The 19,731-nt window shown below is 45.7% G+C and overlaps 1 protein-coding gene across 1 annotated transcript in view; it reads left to right on the top strand.

Annotated features, from left to right (window-relative positions):
• The window catches only part of LOC103748556 (putative alpha-1-antitrypsin-related protein), a 24,142-nt gene extending 9,643 nt beyond the window's left edge, over positions 1-14,499 (top strand). Inside the window, exons 2-5 of the mRNA XM_008851212.1 lie at positions 10,058-10,692; positions 12,072-12,345; positions 13,368-13,518; positions 14,311-14,499. Coding sequence (XP_008849434.1) covers positions 10,058-10,692; positions 12,072-12,345; positions 13,368-13,518; positions 14,311-14,499 — 1,249 coding nt within the window. The remainder of the gene's footprint in view (positions 1-10,057; positions 10,693-12,071; positions 12,346-13,367; positions 13,519-14,310) is intronic.
• Positions 14,500-19,731: the final 5,232 nt, after the last annotated feature.

Genomic DNA, 19,731 nt, shown 5'->3' with positions numbered 1-19,731 from the left:
CTGGGTCAAATGGTAGGTTCATTTGTAGTTTTTTAAGAGTTCTCCACACTGCTTTTCATAGGGGTTGAACCAGTTTGCAGCCCCACCAGCAGTGGATGAGTGTTCCCCTTTCCCCACATCCTCTCCAACATTTGGTATCATTTGTTCTCTTGATCTTAGCCAGTCTGACTGTGGCAAGATGAAATCTTAAAGTGGTTTTAATTTGCATTTTCCTAATTACTAGTGATGTTGAACATCTTTTAAGATTCTTATTAGCCGTCTTTATTTCTTCTTTTGAGAACTTTCTGTTCAATTCCTTAGCACGCGTTTGCAATCCCACCAGCAGCGAGCGAGCGTTCCCCTTTCCCCACATCCTCGCCAGCACTTGGTATCTTTTGTTCTCTTGATCTTAATGAGCCTGACTGGGGTAAGATGGACTCTTAAAGTGGTTTTTAATCTGCATTTCTCTAATAACTAAGAATGTTGAGCACTTTTTAAGGTGTTTCTTAAACATTTTTATTTCTTCATTTGAGAACTCTGTTCAAATCCATAGCCCATTTTTTATTGGGTAATTTATTTTCTTGTTTCTTTGCTTTTTGAGTTTTTGTATATTCTGGATATTAGTCCTCTGTCAGATGTGTGACATGTGAAGATTTTCTCCCACTCAGTGGCTTTCCTCTTCACTTCCTTAGTTGTTTCTTTTGCTGTACAGAAGCTTTATAGCTTAATGAGATCCCATTTATTGGTTGCTGACCTTAATGCCCGGGCACTGATGTCTGATTTAGAAAGTCCTTTCCTGCACCTATATCTTGTAGGGTGCTGCCTATGTTTTCGGCTAGCAGTTTCAGAATTTCAGGTTTTATATTGAGGTCCTTAATCCACTTGGAATTGACTTTTGTGCATGGTGAAAGATAAGGGACCAGTTTTGTTCTTATACAAGTGGCGATCCAATTTTGCCATCACCACTTGTTGAAGATGCTGCCTTTCCTCCATTGTGTGTTCTTGGCACCTTTGTCAAATATCAGGTGGCTAAAATGGCATGTACTTATGTTTGGGTCTTCTATCATGTTCCATTGAACAACATGTTTATTTTAGTCTCAGTACCATGCTGTTTTTATGACTACAGATCTGTAATATAGTCTGAGATCTGCTATGATTATTCCCCCCAGCATTGTTCTTTTTGCCTAAGGTTGCTTTGGATATCTGGGGTCTTTTGTGATTCCATATGAATTTTAGGATTTTTTTTTCTATCTCTAGGAAGAAAGTCTTTTCTTCCATCTCCTGGTATCTTCCTCTATCTCTTTCTTTAAAGGTTCAAAACTTTCATTGTAGAGATCTGTAATGTCTTGGGGTTAGGTTTATCCCTAAATATCTTATTTTTTGAGGTTATTGTGACTGGTAGGGTTTCATGTGCTCTTTCTCTGATTGCTTGTTATTGGTATATAGAAAGGCTATGGATTTCTGTAGATCAATTTTGTAACCTGCCACTTTACTAAACACGTTAATTTCTAGGAGTTTTCAGGTGGAATTTTTGGTGTCTCTTAGATATATCATCTGCAAAAAGGGATAATTTGATCCCTTCTTTTTCAATTATTACTCCTTTAATTTCTCGCTCTAATTGCTCTTGCAAGAGTTTCAAGCACTGTGCTAAAGAGGAGTGGAGATAGTGGACAGCCTTGTCTGGTCCCTGATTTTAATGGGAATGGTTCCAGTTTTTCTCCATTTAGAATGATGTTGGCTGTGGGTTTGTTATATATGGCTTTAATTATGTTGAGGTATGTTCCCTCCAGTCCGATTCCTTCTAGGACTTTGAACATAAATGCATGTTGAATTTTGTCAGTGGCCTTCTCTACATCTATTCAGATGATCATGCGGTTCTTGTCTTTGAGTCCATTTATATGATCACATTTATTGTCTTACGTATATTGAACCATCCCTACATCTCTGGGGTAAAGCTGACTTGATCATGGTGCATGACCTTTTTGATCTGTTACTGTATGTGGTTTGCAAGTATTTTGTTGAGAATTTTCATCTATGTTCATCAAGGATATCGGTCTATAGTTTTCTTTTTTGGTTGTATCTTTACCTGGCTTTGGTATTAGAGTGATGCTGTCTTCATAGAAGGAATTTCGAAGTTCTGCCTCCATTTCTATCTTTTTGAATAACTTAAGTAGTGTTGGATGTAGACCCTCTTTAAATGTCTGGTAGAATTCTTCTGTCAATCCATCTGGTCCTGGGCTTTTTTTGTCGGGAGGTTTTGTATTACTATTTCAATTTCCTTATATGTTATGGATCTGTTTAAGCTGTTACTCTCTTCTTGGTTTAGTCTTGGTGGTTCCCATGCTTTTAGATACCTGTCCATTTCTTTTAGGTTTTCAAATTTAGTAGCATATAGGTTTTTAAAGCATTCCCTTATAATGTTCTAGATCTTTTTGGTATCTGTTGTGATGTTTCCTCTTTGATCTCTGATTTTGTTGATTTGGAGGTGCTCTTTCTTTCTTTTGGTTAACTTGGAGGGTGGTCTATCAATCTTGTTTATCTTTTCAAAGAACCAGCTCTTGGATTCGTTGATTCTTTCTATTGTTTTCTTTGTTTCCATTTCATTAATTTCTGCTGTGATTTTTGTTGTTTCTTCTTGTCTGCTGGGTTTGGGTTTCATTTGTTGCTGCTTTTCAAGTGCCTTGAGTTGCAACGTTAAGTCATTTATTTGTGTTCTTTCCGATTTTTTGATGTAGGCACTTAGATCTATAAACTTCCCTCTAAGAACCGCTTTCAACGTCTCCCAGAGGTTTTGTTGTGTTGTATTGTCCTTTTCATTCAGTTCCAGGAGTACTTTCATTTCTCTTTTAATTTCTCCTTTGGCCCATTCATCATTCAGGCGTGTGTTCTTTAATCTCCCTGTGTTCATGGTTTCTTCTGGTGTTCATTTTAAGCTTTATTACAGTGTGTTCTGATAGAATGCATGGAATTATTTCAATCTTTTTGTATTTGTTGAGATTTCTTTTGTGCCCCAGTATATGTTTGATTTTGGAGCAGGTTCCATGGGGCACTGAATTGAAAGTATATTCTTTGGTGCTTGGGTGGAATATTCAGTAGATGTCTGTTAGATCCATTTGATATATGGTATTGTTTAATTCAGATGTCTGTTAATTCTCTATCCTGTTGACCTATCTGTGGAGGCAGTGGGGTATTGAAGTCCCCTACTATTAATGAGTTGGGATTAATCTGGGACTTAAAGTCCTGTAGTATTGTTTTTATGAAGTTGGGTGCACCAGAGTTTGGTGAATATATGTTCATGATTTTAATATCTTCTTGGTTTATTGTTCCTTTGATCAGAATGAAGTTGCCCTCTTTATCTCTTCTGATTAGATTTAGTTTAAAGTCTATTTTATCAGATATTGGAATTGCTATGCCTGCTTTTTTCTTAGTACCATTCACTTGGTATATTTTTCTTCATCCTTTCACCTTAATGTAGTACCTGCCCTTGAGAATGAGATGAGTTTCTTGCAGACAACAAAAAGATGGGTTTTGTTTCTTAATCCATTCAACTAGTCTGTATCTTTTGACTGGGGAGTTCAGTCCATTGATATTTAAAGTTATTAATGAAAGATGTCTATTGATTCCTGTCATTTTCATTTCTGTTTACATCCTTGATATAGCTGTGCATTTCCACAGTTATACCTTCATTGGATTTCTTTCTGTAACCCCTTGTGCATAGTCATTCCTTTCTTCAGCTCTTTGTATTGCTTCAAGAACTCTCTAAAGGGCTGGTTTTGTGGACATGAATTCTTTCAGCCTCTTTATGTCATGGAAGATTTTTCTTTCCCCTTCAACTATAATAGACATTTGGCTGGGTAAAGTAATCTGGGTTGGCATCTGTGGTCATTTAGAACTAGGAATATTTTTGTTCAGGCTCTTCTGGCTTTCATAGTTTGCACTGCAAAGTCAGCTGTAATCCTGATGGTTTTTCCTTTACACATGACTTGTTTTTCTTTTTCAGCTTTCACTATTGTCTCTTTGTTCTGTACATTTAGTGTTTTTACTATGAAGTGTCGTGGAGCATTTCTTTTCTGGTCCTGTCTATTTGGCATTCTATATGCTTCTTGTATTTGTATGGGCATGTCTTTCTTTAATTTTGGAAATTTTTCTTCTACAATCCTGTTGAAGATCTGGCCCATCTTAAGATTCTTCTCCTTCCTGTATGTCTATGATTCATAAGTTTTTTTTTAATGGTGTCACACAATTCTTGTATATTCCATTCTTGTGTTTTCTTAAAATTTTCATAATTTTTGCTTGAGTTGTCTAATTCATCCACTTTATCTTCCAGTCTTGATATTCTGTTTTCCATTTCATTCATCCTATTTGAGACTTTCTTCTGTCATCTCTAATTGGCTTACTGTGTTTTATTTCCTTCTTCATTTCAGCCTGAGTAGTCTTATTGGTATTTGGTGGGGATACGTTATTTTGGTTTTTCATGTTATTATTTTTTCTCTGTGATTTTAACATGTGAATTTCTTTCATAGTTTCTGATTCTTGTGTGAGACTCATGCCCTCCTTTGTTGAGTTTAGATCTGCTTCTTTTTGTAAACTTTAAGTGCCTTTGTGGTTTACTTGTTGGGCGTGAAAAGCTGGTTGGTCTAGGCTTCAGTTTCTTTTGATTTTATATTGGAGTGACCTAATTGCTTTTGTCTTCAGGAGTTCCCACAGAGGCCCAAGTGAGATGAGGCTCAGATGCTCTCAGGCTTTCTCCTAATGTCTGGATCCCTCCAGGAAAGATGCTGCCCTCAGGAATTTGGGGACTAGGCTGGCCTAGGAGCAGGGCCCAATCAAGATGTTGGTCTCAAGAAGCTGGTGGCTGTGCCACCCAAGGATGCAAAGGGAGTTGGGGGAAGGAAGATGCCCCAAGGGCTCCTGGGTACTACTGGGAGGAACTGGGTTGGTCTGGATCAGGAGCAGTGGGAATTCTGGGCTTAGAGGTCAGTCCAGGAGTCTGTGGTTCCAAGACAAGAAATGGGCCAGCACCCAGGCTAGGAGGGGTGCTGGGAGGGTAAATGAGGCTGGGTGAGTCAAGGCATGGTGGACAGCAATGGACTTATCCAGGAAAGGTGCTGGCACCAGGACACCAGATGCTGTGCAGCCCAGAGAAGTAAAGGGAGGTGATGGTGGGACCAGGTTCAGAGGGCTCCTGGGGACCGCAGGGAGGAATTGGGTTGGTCTGGATGCAAAGGATCAGGAAGCAATGGTGGCTCTGGGCCAAGAGGTTAGCCCCAGTGTCTGGGGTGCCAAGACAGGAAATGGGCCAGTACCCAGGCTAGGAGGAGAGAGATGGTGGGGGAGCTGGGAGGGTGAAAGAGGCTGGGGAGTCAAGGTGCTGGGCATGCTGGACTTACCCAGGAAAGGTGCTGGCACTTGGATGCCAGAGGCTGTGCAGCCCACTGTTTCTGAAATTCTGAGAAACTTGTTTCTCCTAACTGAAACTTAGAAACTTTTTGTTAACTGAAAACCTCTTTGTAAGCTGACCTGACCCAATTTGGTATAATTATGGTGATCTGATGTAACTGTGGTTATTGGCTTTGCCCCTGGCATGATGTAATTGTGGTTTTAAGGTTTATAAACTCTGCCCTGCTTCTCCTTGGGGTCATGAGTCCTTTTGGCCATTAGCCCCCTCTCAATTGACAGCTACTAAAGGACTCCTAATTAGAACATCATACTGAATAGCTTTAGTTGTCAACTTGACACACCTGGGTAAAGGGAGCCTCAATTTGGGAATTACCTCCATTGGACTGGCCTGTGGCCATGTCTGTGGAGTATTTTCTTGATTAATGAGTGATGTGGAAAGGCCCAACCCACTGTGGGCAGTGCCACCCCTGGGCAGTTTGCTCATATTATACAAGAAAGCAGGCTGAGTAAGGGCCAGGGGAGCAAGCCAGTAGGCAGTGTTCCTCCATGGCCTGTTGTCCAGCTCCTGCCTCCAGGTTCCTACCCTGAGTTCCTACCTTGGGCTCCATCAGTGATGAACTGTGACCTGGGAGTTGTAAGTCAAATAAACCCTTTCCTCCCCAAGTTGGTACTGGTCAGAGTATTTTGTCACAACAATGAAGAAACAAACTATAACAACCATCACTATTTGGTGTTCCTCTGTCTTGTGATCCAAGTTATAAAGGTAAAGACCTCAACAACTAATTGAATTTGGAAAGCCATTACAGCAATATGCTTCATCGATCTTCTAGGCCTTTCTTAATCCAATCAAGTTGAAAATCAAAATTAACCATCACAATTCCCACTCCTTGTCAATATGTCAAACACATTGCTTTAAAGTATAACATTCCCCTTAAATCCTCAAAAGATTCATGTCCTTCTCATAATCAAAATTGATTCAATCCATCTCCAAGAGTCTCCAAGTCTAATAGTTCCAAAACTGTTCAAAATCCCAAGTTGAAGACTCCTCTGAGACTGAAGGCAAACTCTTAGCTGTGAGCCTCTGAAAAATCCATAAACAAGCTACAGACTTTCAGCAACAATAGTGAAGAATAAACATTCCCATTCCAACAGGAGGAACAAGAATACAGTGAGAAAGGATTGGGCGCCAGAAAGATAAATATTAAATCTGTAGGTTCATGTCTTCCATCCAGGGTATACAGTGTCATAATGTGAGTTCTAATAGGCTTGGGCAGCCCCACACCATGAGCTTTTCACTGATAACCCATAGCCTCTTAGGCCTTCTCTAATCATTGCCTCTGGCTTTCCTCAACAGAGGTTCTACATTTCTGGTATCTCCAGTATCCATTATGGTTTAGGTTCATACTTGTGATTTCATTCATCACCTTCAGGAAGTTCTTACAGAAAATCTAACCCTGATACACATCACCTGTTCTCCAAGGACCACCTTTGAGATCTCAGTAGAAATCTCCATGATGCTATAACTCTTGCATTCTGCATGCCTGCAAAACCAGCGTGCCATGGTCAATGCCAAGGGAGACCACCAACTCATGTGGCAGCTGGGCCTCTTTTTACCATGTCAGCAATCCTCTCTGAGTGCCTGGCTGGCCGAATGAGGGAAAAACACTTTCTTATGTGACTTTGTGTGATCAGGGTACCCTAGAGCCTTTCTCTTCTCAAGAAAAAGTTTTTTTCCAAATATGTTAAATTTTACACCCTGAAGTCAGTGACAGGTAAGGTCTATCCAATTTCAGAAATAAACTCAAGGTATCTGTGCAAAGAGCTTGGGTTCTTTCTAATGGTGTTAATTTCTTTAACAACCACATTCTCCTTTATCCACAACTTTGAACATGCTCATTTTCTAGCCAAATTATTCATTTTTCAAATCCTTTAACTTTGCCTTGTGCCTTGTGTGATTCTCACTATGTATCTTGCTAAACAAAGCCAGAAATAGCCGTACCAATGTATAAATGTTTTAAAATTTCCTCCACCAAATTATTTAGTCTGTCATATTTAAACTCAGCTTCCTACAAAATTTTAGGACATGACCAAAAATGTAGAGAAATCCTTTCCTACAAAGGATTAATCCATCCATTAGATCAGAGCCTTCATAACCCAGTTATCTCTGGAAAATACTCAGAAACACACCAGGAAGTTGTCTCACTAATCCCCTGGTGTTCTTAATCCAATCAAGCTGGCAATCAAAATTAATCAGCACATTATATAACCTAGCAATGTCATCTCATCTTTATGCCAAAAGAAATGTAAAGATCTTAAAAGATATCTTCATGCTCACATTCACGGCAGCTAAAACATGCCCATAACCCATGCTCATGTTCATGGCAGCTAAAACATGTCCATAAACCCATTAATGTGTCCATTTACAAATGGATGGATGGATAAGCAAAAGGGAGGACATATAACATTATCAGATTATTCATCTGTTTAAAGAGGCAGAGAATCAGTGTCTTCCATAGGTGAGTGTGGAGCACAGTGTCACCAGATGACAGCCTGTGTCACCTTAAGGCCTTCCCAGGCCTGCCAAGGCACAGCACTCTAAGGACTGGAGGGTCAGGATGTAGTGTCTTATGGTAGACACAGGAATCCACAATGTGTGTAAGTAGATATGCTTAACATCTGGGTCTGTGGCCCTGTGTGTGCTTCTGTGTGTCTGAGTGTGTGCTTCTGGGAGGGTGTCCTTGGAGCAGACACACAGGTGAGGATGAGGGGGCTTCACTCTCCTTGTCCTCAAGGCAAAGCTCCTCTTCACTGGAGTGAACATAATCAGTCCTCTCTCAGACACACTAAGGACCCCTCCTGTGGCACTGGGCAATGGGCTGTTATCCCTTCTCTGTCCCAAGATAAATGGGCTTGAGAGCAACACAACACAGATTCCAGTGCCACGTGAGACTTCCCAGGGCAGGGGGGAAACACGCTCACTGGGTTCAGGTAGGTGACGATTACTGAAAACACCAAGGAGAGGCACAGGTCTATGCTCTGGGTGTGTGAACCCCTGACCTCTTCTCAGCTCCCTCCGCTGGCCATGGGGCTCCCTCCATCCCCTGCTAGATGGGTGGCACTGGCTGGTTCTGCTTGACTAAGTCAGTTCATGATAAGACAACCAGGCCCTTAGGTCACAGCAGCCAATGGCACACAGTCACCTGTCCAGATTTATAAGCAGCCCCAGGCTCTCCCTCCAGCATGGAATGTCACTGCACACATAGAGACTGAATGTCCCCCACCGTCTACTGTGCCTATAAGTCCCCAAGGAGAGAGCTTAAGAGACAGTCAGTGCTGCACCCAGTCCGATCCCCTTGCTGCCTCAGCTGACCCTGCTCAGTAAGTCCTTCACGAGCCTCTTTCTGAACCCACAGAGTGGGCACTGACAGCCTCCCCGCCCGTCTTGGTACCTTCTCCACACAATGGAAACTGAGGCAACAGCTTCAGCTCCTGTGGGATGATCCAGAGGGGAACCAAGGTCTTGTTATGTGCTTCCAGCACATAGTAGACCCCACTTTTGAGTACTGAATGGGGCTGACCTGTGACCTGTTCTTCCTTGAGGAAGCTTTCCAGGCCTAGGGTGGCTCTGGACCACCTGCCTTCCCCTGGTCTCTGTCTTGGAAGGGCTGAGGAGACACTTTGGAAAGCCCCATCTCTCTTAAGGGAAAAACTGGGCTGTCTTAACTGCCACTCATAAAAATGTGTTTCCCAGAACTCCCTGCAACCATATAGGGTCCTAGCTCTCTGCTTTTGAGCCCTGACCCTCCTGCCTTGAGGCCAACTGCCCTTGATCACCTGGCAAGAACTCTTATCTCCAAGGGAGGGAGCTTTGTTTAATTCCAGGGAGTCTTGCCCCACACCATCACCTCTTCCCCATCTCATTTGGGTTCATGATCCTTCCAGCCCTCATGCTGGCCCTACAGGTTGGGAATTTGCCAGACCTACAAACTGTCCCCGGGATCATATCCAGATATAAGTACCGAGGGCTACATTTACCCTACTAATACCCTCCAAGTTTCTGTCCCCAAGGAGAGAGCTTAAGAGACAGTCCCTGGGATCATACAAACTGTCCCTGGGGTCATATCTAGATATAAGTACTGAGGGCTACATTTACCCTACTAATACCCTCCAAGTTTCTGTTTTTAAAATGAGGGTTAAGACGGTTCCAGTCTTTCTTATGGGTCACATGGATTCTAGTGACAGAAGCTCTTTGTTAAGTAGGGCAGTTTCTTTTGCATTGAGTTATTTTGCAGATGGAAGTGGGGCCTCCGTGAACATTGGCTCAGGACCCAGACAGCCTTCTGTGGGATCTAACTCTTCTCCTCTGTCTGCTCACTGACCTTGAACCTCTATGGACTATTGTGTTCAAGAAATGACAGTACTGTTCCCCTGTGGGACGGAAACAAGAAGGCAAAGTGTTCTTACACATCAGAGAAGTGCAGGGCAGGTGAATTTGACCTGCCCAGATTACTATCTCTGACTCTTTCAACAATGAGGATGTAGATGGTACTTGGGCCAGGCTGGGCGCACAGCACAAGTTTGGGAAACTGATTTCCTTTATATGGTGTCAGTCATTGATCAGTGGGAGTTGCCATGGCCCTGACACAAAAGGGCTTGTGTCCTTTTCTCTCTCTTGCAGGACAATGCCACCCTCTTTCTCCTGTGGCTTCTTCTTGCTGATAGGTTCTTGTTGCCTGCTCCCCAGCACCCAGACTAAAGATCCCCAGGATACTGACCATGATGACCTGGGCATAGATACTTACCAATGCCGGAAAGTAGCCTTCACCATCAGCAATGCCTCTAGCTCTTTGTTCAAAGAGCTAGCCCAGAGATCAAAATACAAAAATATCCTATTCTCTCCCTTGAGAATCGCTGCGGCTTTCACCATGCTTTCCCTGGGAGCCAAGGGTAACACGAGTCAGCAGATCCTAGAGGGCCTGAGGCTCAACTTCACAGGCCTCACTGAGGCTGAGATCCACAAGTGCTTCCAGTACCTGTTCACTGCCCCCTACGAATCCAAAAATAAGTCTCCATTGTTCGGTGGCAGCAGCCTGTTCATCAGCAAGGACCTGAATGTGACAGACAAGTTTGTGAAGAATGTCAAGCAGCTTTACCAATGTGAAACCATCCCCACTGACTTCACAAACAGCCAGAGGGCCAAGGAACAGATCAACAATCACATGAATCAGAAAACCCAGAGGGAATTACAAGAGATGATTGTGGATCTGGAGAAAAACATATCCCTTGCTGTAATGGACTACATCATCTTTCATGGTAAGGTGACACCACCAGGCTGAGCTAGCTAGCACCAGGAAAATCATCCAAATAGATGCTCACATTCCAGGCAGGACACCTGCATGTGGCTTCTTCAGTCCTCCATCAATAAACATTGTAACCATTTCCATCAACCAGTGAGGCTGAGGGATGGTGACCTCCGTGACATTGCATGACACGGGTGCACTCACATACATACAGGCAATACACGCATACACATAAAATAAAAATAATAAATAAAATCTTAAAAAATATTTAAAGTATCTTCTCGGCTAGTCTCAGTAGAGCTTTCGTTATCCAGATGCTCCACTGAAATCTGTGTGAGGGACACAGTAGAATATTCATTGTTTTCCAAAACAAATCAGAGCAGATTTATGTAGGACACAATTTGCAGGGACTATATTTAGACTCAGAAGTGTCATGGAAGACAGTCAGCTTTAGAACCCAGAAACATTGGCTTCAAATATGGCGTCCATCCTTCATTACCTGTCCACATTGGACAAGTCATTTTCCCTCTTTGGGGAATGAATTCCCATCTTATCATGAACAATTCCCGCTAGACCACTGCTATGTGGTAATGAAGGAATTAGCGAAGTTACACATTGCTACATGGACCCGATCAACTAACCTTTACCCCAACCAAGCCTGACTTCCTGCCTAGAAGTGGTCAAGTCAGGACCCTATGGGAAGCATCAGTGTCCCAGGAAATAGCCTCAGGGAGGAGCTATGAGCCAAGGGCAAGTGTTGCTCTTCCCCGCCATTGCTACTCACCATAACTCCTTCGCCCTGGACAGATCACCACAGAGCACAGCACCTAGGCTTCCGCAGCTGAGGTCACAGCAGAGAACAGGGAAGGTTTCGTCCACTTCCCAGTCCTACCGCCCTTTCCTTTCTGTTGAGAAGATGGGGTCAGGGTCCCTGAGGCCCCCACCAATCTCATGGTCTTGGTGGTGGTGCTCTTGCACAGCTTTGGGGAGGATACCCAGGCCTGCACACTGTACCTATGGGCTCAGTCAGGGACTCAAGTACAGAAAAGGTTTGCCTTGAATACAGACTGAACCACTGTGTGAGAAGAACAGGAAGCTTCTAAGAAAAAGGTGCCCAGATGTGACTTTGGGACCTCAGATCATGTACATTCTTATCATTCAGCATCCTCAGAGAGTGATTAAATAAATATAAGAAAAGTTTAAGATGCTTTGTCTTTGGAACCAGCCAGGATATACCAATATTCTATCTCTCTCTTAAGTTCAGGAGGTCCTCACAGAACCCTTGAGTTGTCTTATGATTTCCTCAAAGAGGAGACTCCATGCTCCTGCCCTCTGACACACTCAACTGGACCTAGACCCACCACTGGTTGACATTCATTTCTTCTTCTCTAGGCAAATGGTATAACCGCCTCCGTTGTCAGCATGTTGTGATGGAGGACTTCCTCTTAGACGAAAGGGTGACCATCAAGGTGCCTACAATCAATCACCTGGATATAGTTGATCTGTTGTGGGTGGAGGATATGTCCAGCAAGGTGCTGCAGTATGGCAGTATGGGCAGTGCCATGGCCTTTTTCATCCTGCCCGATGAAGGGAAGATGCAGCAGGTGGAACAGACTCTGACCTACCCACAGCTCCGCTGGATCAGAGCAAAGATGAAAAGCGTAAGGTAATCCCCAACCCCGGGAGCCACCCAACCTCTCATCCATGACATGACAGAGACCCTAGAGGACTGGCCAGAGCCTGGGGCCTCAGGCTGTATAGTGCAGCATGACCTTGAGCTTCCAGGTAAACTTGGTGCTCACTTTCGTAGTGTAAGCGAGACTCATGACAGGAGCAGTGCTTAAAACAAAAAGGTAAGCATGCAATCCTTGAGGAATCACACCCCAGCATGGACATTCCATCCTCAGTCTCCAGAGCCAGGACAGGGGCCTCAGAAGCAGTACCTGTTATGGCTGAGCCAAGGAGAAGGAGGTGGACCTCGGGCCCTGTTCACAGCTAAAGGTGGAGGTCAGGTAGAGAGTCCATGAGGGGGTAGAGGACAAAGGAGGAGCCTGCATAGAAAGCCTGGACAGGAAAGGGCTAGAACAGAGAGCCCCAAGCAGGTGTACAGAAGGAGTTCCTATTCCTTTTCAGTGGATTTATCAGGGGTTCTGGAGTGTGATTCACAGGTCACTGACATTGTCAGCCAGCCCAGGCCCTACTGCCTATTGAGTGAGGAGTTCTGTAAAACACAGAAATTCAGGCAGGCCTGAAGTGAACTATGGGCAACAGTGCTGCTTCACTGCCAGGCCCAGCCCTTACTCCCCACTCCCTAAACCCCCCTCCCTAGCCCTCCACCCCCCACTCCCCCACCGAAAGCTGAGGACTACATGGGGTGGTTCAGAGCCCAAGGCCCAGTCTGACTGTGGAAGCTTCATCCTGGTGGGGAGGGAGATGGAGTCACTCTGTTCTGTGAGCAGCTGTTACTCAGCTTCATGGACTCCCACTCCCCTGGAGGTCATGTCCTGTGGGTGTCTCTGGCAGAGGAGGAGGGGGTAACCAAACACTGTAGGGCATAATGAGATGTGGTTCCATGGGAACACCCTGAATCTGCCTGGAGGGCTTCTCAGAGGAGGTAGCATTTCAGGGGCTGCCAGGACAAAAGGATTGGTTCTCTGATACTAAGGAACTTCCTTTTCTGTACACCAGGTTGGTCAAGATACACATGCCTGAACTGTCAGTTACTGAGACTTATGACCTCGAGCCCCTGATGAGCATACAGGGCATCACCCAGGTTTTCAGCGACAGTGCTGACCTCTCAGGGATCACAGGGGGTGCTGCTCCCTTGAAACTCTCCAAGGTGAGGCCACCTCACAATGGTGTTCCAGTATCTATTTGGGTAGGATTGGAGTAGGCAGCTCAGTCATGAAGCTAAGGAGTGGGGAAGGGCACCGATAAAATCCAGGCTGAGTCCCTCCAGAGAGCTTTTGGATTTACCTGGACAGGATGAAGTCAGAGGTCAGACCTGAAGCAAATGGATTCTGTAAGGACCTCGAGGCCCTGAGAGGCCTCACTGACCCTCAGTCTCATCTCTGCCAAGGACCCTTGAGACTCAATTTACCCACATTCATACTGAGATGCTTAGGGTCTGTGACCTCAGACAATGTTCTAAAATCTTCCACCTGTGACCTTTAAAGCTACTACTAGACCACGAAGTCGGGATTATTACTGAGTTTTCCAAAGAGGCCACTGGTTCAGGGGAATTAGAGGCAGTCGATACAGGCTGAACATTCTTGGAGTATGGACAGTGAAGGTCATCTTCGGAGCCTTTTTCTTGAAGAGCTAGTAGCTACACATTGAAAAGGGGACATGTGTGCAGAGGACATGGAGTGCAGAGGGCCCTTCCGTGTAGCTGTGGGCTACAACCAAGGCCAGAAGGGATGGAGTCAGGAAGGAAGTGGGCTGAGGCAGGCCAAGGCTGGAGACAGGGGAAAGCATCTGGTGACTACCATAGAGGGGGCCGTGGGCAGGACAAGACTGTAGAGGGTGAATACAGGCCCAGTGAGGTCATCCATGAGTTCTGCATGGAATCTTGTTCCAGACCTGGATGGGGCAGCCCACCTTCGACCTGCCTTTGCTTTTCTCCCTGCAGACCATCCATAAGGCTTTTCTGACCCTGGATACCGAAGGGACTGGACCCCCTGATACCAACTACTGTACAGGCAGGCCATGGAACGCCAGTGAAATTATAGAGTTCAAAAGGCCCTTCATAATTTTCATCATGGATCAAGAACATCTTGCCCCCCTTTTCATCGGCAGAATAGTGAATCCCAGACAGTAACTGCTCTTGGGAGTCAGCCTCTCGCCAAAGCCATGTCCTCCCTGTTGTCATTAAACACGAGCTAGCTTCGCCCATGCCTGAGTGACCTGCAAATTCCTCTCCCTGTGGTGTCTGTGTCTTCCTCTGTTACCCCTTATTGCCTCCTAGTGGGTCACACAGGACTCCAGGTCACAGTGCCTCTGTTGCAGCATCCCGTGCTTCTGTGTTTATGACATCCCCACCCTGCCACATCTCCAGCTCTGAAGGGAGAGGATAGTGTGTCCTTCTTGATGCACTGTGTCACCTCCAGCCCTGGCCTCTCCATCTCACTGGGCATTTCCTGAGGATTGCTGGAGGACACGGCAGGTGTAGCCCTGCCTCCTTAGGGCCCAGAGCAGGACCCCAGCCTCTGTCCCTGGCATTCCTTCCCTGCTGGAGGGGAGGGGGGCTCACATCTCCCCTGGGAACAGGAGGGTCTCTTGTGACTCAGCCTCTGTCTCCTTCCCCAGCTCATTAGCTACACCAGACATAAGGCCACTCCCCCTGTGTCCTCTTCAGTCCTGTGGCCTTGGCATATGGATGGCTCTGGAAGGTCATGACAAAGATATGCTGTCACTACAGAGGGAGAAAGACAGTGCCTATATTTTCCCATGGTCTCCCTGAGATCTGCTTAAAACCATATGTACCTGCTCCCACTCCATCCCCAGACCCTCAATGAGCTCTCTCAAGGACAAACACAAATCTTGTGACATGAGGGTAGTATATCCCAGGATCCCCCCCTTGTCATCACACCAAACAGCCCACCCTGTCCTCTGTTCTCTTCAGCCTTGCTGAAGGACGGCAATATCCAAAGCCTCCACCCAGGTCCCCCAGAATACTCCTGTGCTGTGGGTGTGCTTCCCATCCCAGGTTACCTTAAGATCTCTTCCTCCAACTTACTGAATAATTATGGAAAGAAAGCACTGTGTTAAGCTGTGAAAATGGTGTATTTTAGATAAAAATTGTCACTTGTGTAGTTTCGCAGGACACGGGACACAAATCAAGTATTTCTCTAAAAGTGATACTTTTCCCGAGGTGGCTGTTAGCACCTTCGACCTCCCCAAACTCACCAAAGATAAGCACATCCTTGCTGCCTGCAATGAAGCTTGGCTTGAGGGTCTCAAGACCTGGATTCAAGTTGAGACCGGCACGTACCAGCGGTGTGACCTCTGTGACACCATCAAACTTCTCCGAGCCTCGATATCCTGGCTGGGGATGATAAAGTTCATTTTCATCTGGCATGGCTTTCCCACCTCTGCATCCCCTGTGTCAATGTGTTCTTCCCTTCAGGAGCACTCGCTAGGAGCCAGACTTCCAAGGAAGCACTGGGGGACACTCTCTCCCCAAAAGCCCATAGAAGCACTTCACAGATATGGTACGAAATGGGGCACAACTCCCCTTGTTGGGGAGCTGGGGTACAGCAAGAAAGTTCCTTGTTCGTTAAAGACAGAGCCACAGTCCGGGGGCCTTGTTCTTGTAGAACTGACTGAGGCCCTCCACCCTCCCAGAGAGCTAGCCATAGAGCTCACCATGCCCTTCCACCCACCTGGGGGGCTAGCCACACAGAATGAAACTTCTCCTAGAACCCTGAGGAAGTTTCGGCCTATGACTCAAGTCCTAGATGTGTCCCTAAGACCATATCTGGCTTCCCAGTAGAGAAACAGTTGATCTGCCAGAGCAGCTGTCCCCAATTCAATAGCCCATAACAGAGCCGAGCACTATAAGAACCCCACGTGCCCCCAGAATGCCCTCTCGGAGACAGGAAGCAGATGCAAGGCAGCCCTGGGCGTGAAGGAGACAGGAGAAACAAGAAGAGGCATCTGGTAGGACCCTCAGCCAAACAAACAGCTGGCCACGCCCAGCGGTGTCCAACTGCTCACTTGAACTGAGCTCAAGGACAAGGCACTGTCAACCTCGCAACTTTCACTGGCATAGCCAGGAGTGAATCACCATCCTCCACGTGAGTGCCGAGCAGTGTCACCAGGGGACAGCCTGTGTGCCACTTAAACAGCTTTCTTTTCCCTCACCAGAGCCAGGGCTCTAAAGAGAGTCAGGTCTTGTGGTATTTGTGTGACCTCCAGGGGAGAGAGGTCCAACGTGCGTGTGTGTGTGTGTGTGTGTGTGTGTGTGTGTTCGTTCCTATAAATATGTCTGTATGTGTCCTATTCCTGCATGTGACACTGTGTCTGCTCAGTAGTGTGTATATGTGTATCTGTGTGTGTTTTCCTGTCCCTGTGTCTTTATGTGTACGTTTGTCTGTCTGGGTGTGGGCACCTCAGGGGGGGTGTTACATGGAGCAGACACACAGGTGAGGATGGGGGGTCCTCACTCTCTTCATCCTCAAGGTAAAGCTCCTTTGAGAACACAATCAGTCCTCTCTCAGCACACCAAGGACCCTTTCTGTGGCACTGGACATTCAACTCATCTGCCCTCTCTGTCTAGACAAATGGGTTTCAAAGCCTACACAGTAAAGATTCCAGTGGTCCTATGAGACTTTCTAAGATGGGTGGAAACACACATTGAACTCGGGCAGATGACAATTGTTGCAGACTCGATGGCTCAGGCACCGCCTTCCTCAGGCCCTGTGATGTTCATGAACCATGACCTCCCCTCAGCAGCTCTCTGATGTGGGCTCCAGTGACCATAAGCCTTTCCCATTACAGAAGGGTGGTCCCAACTGCTTCCACTGGACTGAGTTCAGGAAAAGACAGCCAGACCCTCAAGTTAGAGCAGGACATGGCATACATTCACCGGGCCAGGCTCACAAGCTACCACAGGCTCTCCTCCAGTACCAAGGGTCCCTGGACATGTGGGAACTGAATGTCCCCTCTTCTACTCAACCCTTGAGTTTCCAGGGCAAGAATGTGAGGGACAGTTGGTTCTGAAAGTCTAGCCTAGTCTTCTCCTCCTGGCCTTGTGAATCTGTTCCATAAGTCCTTTACCAGCTTCCTCCTGAGCTCACAAGGCAGGAGCTGCCAGCCTCCCAGAGCCCCCAGATGCAGATGTGGCCAAGTCAAGGAATGAGAATGTCCTTGCTCTGTGATCTCAACATGCAGTGGGCCCATGGGTGAGTGCTGGGGAGGCTAACCTGGTGGCCTGTTCCAACTTGGGGCACTCTTCCAGGCTAGACTGGCCATGGGCCTCCTGCTTTCTCTGGTCTTTTCTTGTAGCAGGTATGAAGAGCCACTTGGGGCAACCCACTCCCCTTTTCTGTTCTTACTTTACTTGTACCCTGACACAGTACCTTTGGAACCCAAGCCTAGCCACATAGCCAGACCTTGACTTTGGGATCGAATGAATTTCCTACCCTATCTTCATTTCTGACTTGTGTTTCTGGTCAAAACACAATTCCCAGAATTCCTAGGGACAACCTATCATCCTCACTTCTTTGTTCTCTGGGCCTACTCTCCTGCCCCAGGGACCCTTTGTCCTTGATCTCCCACTGGGAACTGCAGAAGAGGGAGAGAGGTGTGTTTATTAACTCCTCTGATAACCTGGCTGCCCCTCTGCCCCCTCTTTCCTCTTTCTTATCTGGTTCATGACCCCATCCTTCACCTTTGGTGCCTCACTGGTTCTCTGGCCTGTTTGTCTACTGCCCTGTGGTTCAACTCATGTTGAAGCAGTTATTTGCAAGGAGATCTACAGATGTTTAAGCCAGCAATGGCAAAGGGACCACTCTGGAGATGAGCAGGGACATCTAAAGCAGCCCTTAACAAAGTATTGGTGTGAGACAGGCAGAGGAGGCATTGGTCAGGCCAGAAGGCAGCTCCTCAGGAGGCATCACAATCAGTTTGGGTTTTAAAGACAGATGTGTGTGTGTGTGTGTGTGTGTGTGTGTGTTCGTTCCTATAAATATGTCTGTATGTGTCCTATTCCTGCATGTGACACTGTGTCTGCTCAGTAGTGTGTATATGTGTATCTGTGTGTGTTTTCCTGTCCCTGTGTCTTTATGTGTACGTTTGTCTGTCTGGGTGTGGGCACCTCAGGGGGGGTGTTACATGGAGCAGACACACAGGTGAGGATGGGGGGTCCTCACTCTCTTCATCCTCAAGGTAAAGCTCCTTTGAGAACACAATCAGTCCTCTCTCAGCACACCAAGGACCCTTTCTGTGGCACTGGACATTCAACTCATCTGCCCTCTCTGTCTAGACAAATGGGTTTCAAAGCCTACACAGTAAAGATTCCAGTGGTCCTATGAGACTTTCTAAGATGGGTGGAAACACAGTATGGCAAGTCAACCTATTCTACTAGTAGGAGAATTTACTACCCCATTTTCAATAGTTGATAGAAAAGTCACAGATGATCAATAAAGAGCCTGAGGCTTGAACATCACTATCAACCAGTGGGACCAAGAGATAGCTACAATATCCTACCAACAGCATCATACACATTGTTCTCCAGTGTGTGTGGACTATCCTCCAAGATAGGTCAGATGGTGGGCAATGAAATAAGTATTCATAATTTTAAACCAGACTGGAATAATAGTTTTTGGAAACAGGGTCTTCCTGCAGCCCCAGCTGGTCTGGAACTCAATTGTTCTCCAGTGTGTGTGGACTATCCTCCAAGATAGGTCAGATGGTGGGCCATGAAATAAGTATTCACAATTTAAAACCAGGCTGGAATAATATTTTTTGGAAACAGGGTCTTCCTGCAGCCCCAGCTGGTCTGGAACTCGATAAGTAGACCAGGCTAGCCTTGATCTCACAGAGATTCAGCCTCTGCACAGCCTCTGCCTCCTGAGTTAAAGGTGTGCACCACCATACTTGGCAGAAAACAGATTTTTTTTTAAAAAAAAGATAAAACCAATAATAGAAGATAGCAGGAAAGTAATGAAAACAGGTAGAAAAAAACAGAAATACAAAATTGTTCTTTAAAAAGAAAATTGAAACTTTTTTCCTAGGTTGAAGAAAAAGAGAATTCCTACCAATCCTCTTTAAACCCTTCCAAAAAATTAAAGAGAAAACAGCATCTAACTTTTGAAACTCTAGTCACCTTGATAGGAAAGCCTGAGACAGAAGGTAAGAAAACTAGCAATCAGTGTCACATTGCTATAAAAATCCTTAAAATGCTACCAAATAGAATTCAGTAGCACACTAAAGGGCGTTCAAGCTGCAGAGGTGGCTCAGTGGTTAGGAGTGCTTTCCGCTCTTTCAGAGGACCTGAGTTCTATTCCCAGAACCCATGTGGGGCAGCTCAACTGCCTTTAACTCTAGC

This window comes from Nannospalax galili, unplaced genomic scaffold, assembly GCF_000622305.1.
Source record: "Nannospalax galili isolate Female #2095 unplaced genomic scaffold, S.galili_v1.0 scaffold86, whole genome shotgun sequence".
Lineage (NCBI taxonomy): Eukaryota > Metazoa > Chordata > Mammalia > Rodentia > Spalacidae > Nannospalax > Nannospalax galili.
The sequence above is the reverse complement of the archived record's forward strand: the minus strand, read 5'-3'. Positions and strand labels throughout refer to the sequence as shown.